The sequence below is a fragment of the Dama dama genome, chromosome 1 (genome assembly GCF_033118175.1).
Source record: "Dama dama isolate Ldn47 chromosome 1, ASM3311817v1, whole genome shotgun sequence".
Classification (NCBI taxonomy): Eukaryota; Metazoa; Chordata; class Mammalia; order Artiodactyla; family Cervidae; genus Dama; species Dama dama.
In genome coordinates this window covers 49,509,500-49,518,700 of record NC_083681.1, presented here as the reverse complement: position 1 = coordinate 49,518,700, position 9,201 = coordinate 49,509,500, and the positions used below count along the sequence as shown (strand labels likewise).

The 9,201-nt window shown below is 43.0% G+C and overlaps 1 protein-coding gene across 1 annotated transcript; it reads right to left on the bottom strand.

The window, feature by feature from the left end:
• Positions 1-2,498: 2,498 nt before the first annotated feature.
• Positions 2,499-3,455, bottom strand: LOC133058867 (olfactory receptor 52R1-like). Its single transcript, XM_061145948.1, has one exon. The coding sequence runs from the start codon at positions 3,453-3,455 to the stop codon at positions 2,499-2,501; it is 957 nt and encodes a 318-aa protein (XP_061001931.1).
• Positions 3,456-9,201: the final 5,746 nt, after the last annotated feature.

Below are 9,201 nucleotides of genomic sequence, written 5' to 3'. Positions count from 1 at the left end.
TCTGGGAGACACTCTGATATGTAGTGGGCAACTGGCAAAGCCTCATTTCAAGTTACATTAGTTTATTGACATATTTTAGCAATTCTCCTTTTCAATGTATGACTCATTTTCTCAGTTTTTCCTGTTGGTTGTGGTCTCTAGGATGAATGTAAGTTCCAATCAATTCGCAGTGCTTCAGACAGTTGTTAGGGTATGCTAAAGACAAATAGTAGTTTCTATGCTAACCCACAGGACATAGGAGGCTGGTTTAGTATCACCATCTAAGATCTGACAGGGCATCCAATTAGGACCAGGAGCCACTTTTGCAGTAGGGCAATTTCCTTTGTGCAAATATCCTGTTCTTGTTGTTCAGTTGGTTAGTTGTGTCCAGCTCTTTGTGACGCCATTGACTGCAGCACGCCAGGCTTCCCTGTCCTTCATTTTCTCCCGGAGTATGCTCAAACTCATGTCCCCTGAGTCAGTGATGCCATCCAACCATCTCATCCTCTGTTGCCATGTTCTCCTCCTGCCCTTAATCTTTTCCAGAATCAGAGTCTTTTCCAATGAGTGAGTTCTTCACATCAGGTAGCCAAAGTGCTAGAGCTCAAGCTTCAGCATCAGTCCTTCTAAAGAATATTCTGGACTGATCTCCTTTAGGATGGACTGGTTGGATCTCCTCCCTGCACAAGGGACTCTCAAGCGTCTTCTCCAACACCACAGTTTAAAAACATTCATTCTTTGGTGCTCAGCCTTTATAGTCCAACTCTCACATCCATACATGATTACTGGAAAAACCACACATTTGACTAGACGGACCTTTGTTGGCAAAGTGATGTCTTTGCTTTTTAATATGCTGTCTAGGTTTTTCATAGCTTTCCTTCTAAGGAAGAAGCATTTTTTAATTTCATGGCTGCAATCACTATCTGCAGTGATTTTGGAGCCCAAGAAAATAAAGTCTGTCACTGTTTCCATTGTTTCCCCATCTATTTGAGATGAAGTGATAGGATCGGATGCCATGATCTTAGTTTTTGTATGTTGAGTCTTAAGCCAATTTTTTCACTCTCTTCTTTCAATTTCATCAAGAGGCTCTTTAGTTCTTCTTTGCTTTCTGCCATAAGGGTGGTGTCATCTGCATATCTGAGGTTATTGATATTAAGGTTAAGATTAAGATTTCTTAAGGTTAAGATTTCTTAAGGTTAAGATTTCTCTCGGCAATCTTGATTCCAGTTTGTGCTTCATTCAGCCCAGCATTGCATGTGATGTACTCTGCATATAATTTAAATAAGCAGGGTGATAATACACAGCCTTGACGTACTCCTTTCCTGATTTGGAAACAATCTGTTGTTCCATGTCTGGTTCTAACTGCTGCTTCTTGATCTGCATACAGGTTTTGCAGCAGGCAGGTAAGGTGGTCTGGTATTCCCATCTCTTTAAGAATTTTCCACAGTTTGTTGTGATCCACAAAGTCAAAGGCTTTGGCTTAGTAAATAAAGCAGGGTTGATAAGAAGTCTGGGGTCCCTGGGGAGAAAGGCGTCTGGGGCTCTCAAGGAGGAGAAAAGGAAAAACTTTTTTTCCCCCTACATTCCTTATTCTTAGTCACATAAAACATTTTTTCTTTTTCTTTAAGCCCAGAGCTAATGATTACACACACAAAAAAGCAACCCATCTTGCTCAAGGATACCTTTTTCCTTAAACTCTGTAAGAATGCTTATGTAACAATGTATCCTGCTTGAGGACATGTTTCTCCTGCTTAAGAATGGTCTGAATAATCCTGACATCTTAAATATACATTGTGGGAGTGAGTCTGGTAAGACCTTTACAACCTTGAGATATTCTTTTGATTTATTGTAATAACCAATTGCTAAGACCACGAGGGGAGAAGGCAATGGCACCCCACTCCAGTACTCATGCCTGGAAAATCCCATGGACAGAGGAGCATGGTAGGCTGCAGTCCATGGGGTCGCTAAGAGTCTGACACTACTGAGTGACTTCACTTTCACTTTTCGCTCTCATGCATTGGAGAGGGAAATGGCAACCCACTCCAGTGTTCTTGCCTGGGGAATCCCAGGGATGGGAGAGCCTGATGGGCTGCCATCGCACAGAGTCGCACACGAGTGAAGTGACTTAGCAGCAGCAGAAAGACTACAAGGGGGGCACTCTCCGCCCCCTTCTGATGTCTATGTCAGAAACTTTCTCTGTCCTTTTTCACTGTAATAAAACTGTCACACAAGAGCTCTGAGTGATCAAGCCTGGTTCCTGATCCTGAAGCTAAATCCTCTTCTTTGGAGATCACATATCCAACATCAATCACTGTAAGCTATCAAACATAGGTAAAATTTGCATTCATTATCAGTCACTACTTTCAGGGTATCCTGAAAAGTGTTCTTCTTATTTCTGGACGGTGGCTGATCTCTAAGCAGGGTGTTCACAGAGATGATTTTGTGACAATATGTGACATCCTGGCAAACTTCAGCATTTATATTCCCAGATCTGTGGGGTGATTGGGGTGGTTGAAGCCCTAAGCTTTGACCCAGGGGTCTTTTCCACAACATCCTTGAATAACCCTGTCCCTGATCTGTTTGGTTCTAACTCCATAGATGATGGGGTTGAGCATGGGGGGTACCAGGAGATAGAGAATAGCAAACATAATGTGTACGACTCGGGGCACATGATGTCCAAAGCGGTGGGTGAGGAAAGTAAAGAGAGCCGGGATGTAGAAAGCCAAGATGACACAGATATGAGAGGCACATGTGCCAAAAGCCTTGAGCCGGGCTTCACTTGAGGGTAACTTTAGCACTGTTCTCAGAATCATGACATAGGATACACTGATGACAATAACATCAAAGCCAACTACAGAGAAGGCCACAAAAAGTCCATACGCACGATTAACTCTAGTGTCAGCACACACCAACTTCAGCACAGCCATGTGCTCACAGTATGACTGGGGGATGATCCGATTGGGGCAGAAGCGCATCCTGGACACCATGAAGCAGAAAGGACTCACCCACAGCAGCCCTCTCGTCACCACACCTGCCCCCAGTTTACCCACGACAGATGGGGTCAGGATACTAGAGTGATGCAGTGGGAAGCAGACAGCCACGTAGCGGTCCAAGGCCATAGCCATGAGCAACCCGGACTCCACAGAAGAAAAGGCATGGATGAAGAACAACTGGATGAGGCAGGCATGGTATTCAATCTCATGATCGTGAAACCAGAATATGGCCAGCATTTTAGGTTGTGTGGAAGTGGAGAGGACCAGGTCAGTGGTAGCCAGCATGGCCAGAAAGAGGTACATGGGCTTATGCAAGGTGGGATCAGTTCGGATTACATGAAGGAGAGTGATATTGCCTACTAGAGCCACAACATACATGGCACAGAATGGAAAGGCAACCCAAAACTGGGAATTCTCCAATCCTGGGATCCCAAGCAGGATGAAGGACACAGGATCAGAAGAGCTGTTCCCTGGAGTCAGCATTGCACTCTGGCTTATATTTCTCCACTGGGGAGGTATCTACTCTCTGCAGGAGATAGCATTAAATTAAATCTTTATTATTATTTATTATATTTGGATATAAGAATTGAATAATAAAGTAAAAGTTTAATGGTAAAGCAGAACAACTTCAGCTATTGTAAAATTTTGCAATATAAAATGATGCTAGTCTGTGTTCATTATGTACATTTATGTTCTTGAATATGGGGTCAGAACACACCACTAGTTGCAACCATGATATTTTATAAGAAAACATTTTTTTGAAATAAGAATATATGAAAGGAAAATTGAAAAATAATGCCATACTAATTCTGTCCCTGTGTTCTAGTAAAAACTGAAAACTAATTTGCTTAAACTTTTGCATAGGTCATTTCATCCCTGTTGGAAATCCCTAACTCAGGGAAGCAGTTGGTTTACTACACCACAAAGAGGAATCAGTTTCTGGAGGACCCATGCTCTGAGGGTGTGGGAAGCAGTGATCTGTCCTTGCTCTTCCAGTTGGGAGAGGGCTTGCTTCTCTGAGGGGGGATACATATGCTGCTGACCCCATCATCTCCCTGCTGAGAACTTCTGAGACTCCCAAAGCCAAGGATCCTACTGTGTTCTCAAGGCCCCAGGAGGAAGTCCAGTCATGCCTTCCCCCTAATCCCCCCCAGGACAGGGCTGGTCTGTAGGAAGTGGAGCAAGCACCCTAGCCAAGGGTACCAGGCTGGTTAGGGGCTGAGCCAGGCTTCTACCCCATATGCCCTGTTTTTCTCCGAATTTCATACATACTTGGACTGACCTGTATTGCGAGTGTTCAGAGCCAGAATGTATTTGAATTTTTACATGATAATTTCTTTTTTTTCCTTCTATAGAAATACTTAGATGTATACACAGACATCCTGATGAAGTAGACTGAGATCTATAAACAACAGTCCCCGTGCTGGGGCCTCACGCTCCTGAATTAAAACAGCAGCAACGCTTGGGTCACTTTTCAAAGTAGGAAGTCACTCTGGAAAACACTTTGACTTAAAGGACCATAGCAGTGTATTTATTGAGTTAGTTTTAACTCTAAGACAAATGCTGTGAAGATTTTGGTTGGTAGGTAAAGGACTGGCCAATTGGGCACCTATAATGGATTTAGTGTATGACTCCTCAGTTGGAGAATCAAATAACTTTCCTTGGTCAAATCATGAATATTTTAGGCTCTGTGGTCCACAGAATCTCTGTTAAAACTAGTTAGCATAGGTATTGTAGCATGAAAGAAGCCATAGTCAATATCTAACTTGTGGGTGTGGCTATGCTCCAACAAAATTTTATTTTTAAAACCATGCTGCAAAGGGAGCTGGTGCAGGCTATAGTTTTTCAATCCTTGTCCTAAGTGATAAATTTCATGAAGTTATCCCTGAGCTGTGCTCTCTTCCTAGAACCTCTGCTTTGCAAAGAAAGGGAATTTAATCAATGTTGGCTGAAGAAACTAACAAATAAAGGTCATTATTCAGTAGCAATGGAGTCATGAACCAATTTTCCGTATCTTAAAATGTCTGACAGAGCCTTCCACATTGACTCCAAACCCAGAAGATAGTTATGTCCATTTCTCATACTAGCTGTTGCCCTGCTGGCCAGGGTTTGACTTTGGGAACATCATCCTCTGCTGGTATTTGCTGGTATCACAAGGATTGATGCTTGTGTCTGATCTCACTGCTGACCACTGTCTATCTCAGAGTCAATGGCAAAAAACACACTTGGTTCTTATCCAATATCTTTACACAATTTAATCTCAGTTGACACAAGTCTTTGTTTGAAAGCATTAGCTCTTACTTCCTTCAGAACAGAAAGACATAGTCAAGAAGAGTACCTTTTCAAACTCCCTTTATCAAATCACCTCTGGGTATGGACAAATGTTTCATTCACACGACTCAGTGTTCCTAAGAAGGGTTTATGCACAATCTGAAATAAGCCTAGCCTCTTTCTGATTTTATCTAGATTTGTAACATTGTGAAAGAAGTGGAACTAAGATCCTATAAGTCCTGCTCTAAATTGAAAACTTTACCATCCTTCCTAGATAGTAGATATTTGGGTCTTTCCAGGTGGCTCAGCGGTAAAGAATCTGCCTGCCAATGCAGGAGACACAGCTTCGATCCCTGGGTGGGAAAGATCCCCTGGAGAAGGAAATGACAACCCACTCTAGTATCATTGGCGTGGGAAAGCCCATGGACAGAGGAGCCTGGCAGGGTACAGTCCATGGGGTTGCAAAAGAGTCGGACACAACTCTGATGGGCTCAAAGAGTCGGACATGACTGGGCAACTAAGACACACACACACAAGGCTTAGCAATTAAAAACAAAGTCATCAATCATAAACAAAAAATGAAAAGAAATTCAGAAACACATACATTATCTGAGCACTAGGGCTGTGTTGTATCCCCTTTGACCTGGCCTGATGTTCTCAAACAGTCATATATTGTGTTTACTCCAGCGGCTCCCTCATTTCCCTCTTTTCACCTCCTCTGTGTCACTCTTCACTTTCAAGGACATAGTCACTGAAGCTTAAGGTCACTTGGAAAAGCATACTTGAGTCATCCTCACTGTTGCAGTGGGTACTGGTGATGATGCTGGATATACATTCATCAAAGTGAATAATAATCTCTTTGATTAATTCTGAAAGATATTGTTATTTTTGTAGATACAACACTATACACTTTTACCTTTTATTGTTTCTCTCGTAAAGCCTCTGCATCTTTATTTGCAGTGAGAGAAACAGAACCGAGGGTAGCTACATGATTGGCCCAAACCACACAATAGATTAGTGCCAAGCGCACAGCTCCACACCCAGTGGTCTTGGTGGTCCACAACACTGCCCCTGCTAGGTAGTGACTGATTGGAACACCCATGCTGGTAGGATACAGCAGTGATTGTTGCCCTGTCATGAAAAAGCCAGATACAAAGGGAACCTGTGAAATTGTTTAGTGAATTACAGATAGATCTGCATTTGAATCTGGAACCCCACTAAGTCATTGAACTGGATGCCTCTACAATAGGTTCCAGGTGGATTTTCTGGCATCTCTGGGTATGGACTGCTGAATGGCATCTTCATTGAATCTGCCCACGAGCCTTAGTAGAAACTCACCTGTTATATAAACTCCTTTTGGGGTGGTGACTCTCTTCTCAACCAGGGTTCAGCTACTCATATACAGTAGCTTCTTTCAAAACCAGTTTCTCTCCACTGATAGATCTATTTTCCAGACTCTCCCATGGCCTTTTCACAGACCAAAGGTCCCTCATGAGTGATGCCTCTCAGCTTCTTCATTCTATTCTTCTATTCTGTTGGCTCTGACATTCAGGTCTCAGATTTTCTTTCTTGGGTTGACAGTGGAAGAGCAGAGATGACCTGAAATTTCAAGTCTGAGTGGAAGATGGGAGCTTCTTGAGAGGCGCCTCTCTTTCTGCTGTGTTCCTTTGAAATCTGGTACCTTCACCATCACTCACCTGATGAAATATCAGTTCAATCCACGTTGCTCAAACCCAAAGGGATAAAGACTAAATGGACTATCTTGCTAAGGAACAGCTTCCGGGAATTTTATACTCTGTTTTATTACTTTGGGACAGAGAAGGCAATGGCACCCCACTCCAGTACTCATGCCTGGAAAATTCCATGGATGGAGGAGCCTGGTAGGCTGTGGTCCATGGGGTCGCTGAGAGTCAGACACGACTGAGCGACTTCACTTTCACTTTTCACCTTCATGCATTGGAGAAGGAAATGGCAACCCACTCCAGTGTTCTTGCCTGGAGAATCCCAGCAATGGAGGAGTCTGGTGGGCTGCCACCTATGGGGTCACATGGAGTCGGACACGACTGAAGTGGCTTAGCAGCAGCAGTAGCAGTTATTACTTTGGGGCATTTAAAACTGAGACCCAGAACCATAATACCAGAGTAGTATGGTGTCCTGATCCAACCTCCTTCCTGGATGGATTGTGTAAGGAGGTAGTCCTTCTACTTTTCTAGAATTTTACTGGAGGACACAGAACAAGCAGCAAGTCTTCTTCCCATCTCAGGCTGGAGATCAGCAGTCATGATCTCTGGGCCTGGAGCCCCCAGTGAGTCAGGCCATTCTGCACAGAGCATACCATGCCTCTAGCTCCTTGAAGACTGTGAGTCCTATTGCTCCCTGGGATGGGCAGAGATAACTGGGGCCCAAGGCACCCCTCACTGAAAGCTCTGCTTTATCTCTCACCAACTCCAACTTTACCAGACACAACTGTAAATGGTTTCTGGAAAACAGCTTATAACGGAGAACACCAAATGGAGCCTCTTTAAAACCTGTGAGTGTTTACACTTTCCCTTCCCTCAAGCACCAATTCTCTCCGCCCTCCTAGGTCCCACTGCCTCTTACTTGAACTGACTTCCTCTAAGCCTGGAGACTAAAAGTGGAAGCATTAACCCCTAAATCTCCCTTCTTCTCTATATGTGTACATTCTCTATATGAGTGCATTTGAATGCACACATAATAATGTGTGTTGCTGAGATTGTTTTTGTTTAGTTACTAAGATGGGTTTGACTCTTTGTGACCCCAAAGATTGCAGGAGGCCAGGCTTCCCTGTCCTTCATTGTCTCCCGGAATTTGCTCAAATTCATGTCTACTGATTGTATGAGTGTAACTTTATCTATATGCATGTACTTTATTGTTTGCCAAAGTATGTATATTTACAACTGAAGGGATATTTTGTGCAATGTGCAAGTGTGTTCATTTTTCATGTATATTGATGTGTATATCTGAGTGATAGTAATAAATATGTATGTAAAAGAGTGGATTTTCTTGAGGATGTGTGTATGTGAAATTGTATATACGTGCAAGGACAAATAATTACTTGCATGAAGTATAAATTTTAGTGTGATAGCAGGCCTCTGTGAGGACGAATTCATTATACATGTGGAGAAAACAATGTCACCTGCCATTTCAGTAAGAAAAGAATATTGCCTGCCATTAAGCCATCGAGCCACCAACCAGTGGGCTCTAGAAGGTATCCCCTTTCTGCAATACCATTTCTTAGTTACAGGAAATAGTCTTCATTCAGTATCCTTGACTCCCTGAATTCCAGTGAGTGGGTTCAACAGTTGCTAACTAGGGAAAGGAGGTGATATAGAGACAAAGGGAGGAACAGTCAAAATAACACCCCCTACCCCCCCCACCCCCAACACACACACAAAATAGTGCAGCCTTGGGGCAGTGTCCTGATCCTCTCCCAAGGGATATACGTAACAATATCTTTCAACTGTTTTGCAGATCTGAACATCCCACCAAGTGGGAGAAATTAACTGTACGCTTCCCACAAACATGTAGACCCCAGATCACTTGGAACCAGAAGGTTGATGATGCTGACTCCCACTTATTAGCACACCACCAACCAATCAGAAGACTGTTCAATAGATGACCATGTCATCTTTGAGCCATTACTATAAAACTCTTCATAATCCCTCCAGATTCGGACACAGAGTATGACGGTATTACAATAGCAATGAAGATATTATTTTCTATTTCACCTAAAACTCTGAGAATTAGTTTCATGCTGGAGTACAGAGGGTGGATTTGACTTCAACAGTAAGGACTTGAACTCAGATACTGATGTTCTAACCTCTAGTACCTCTGAATGTGACCTCGTTTGGAAATAGGCTCATGTTGTGCTATGCTTAGTCGCTCAGGCATGTCCAACTCTTTGGAAACAAGCTCATTGCAGATGTAATTAAAACTA

Bases quoted from the DNA above. Each gene is read 5' to 3' on its own strand.
- LOC133058867 (XM_061145948.1), bottom strand. From the start codon at position 3,455: ATGCTGACTCCAGGGAACAGCTCTTCTGATCCTGTGTCCTTCATCCTG.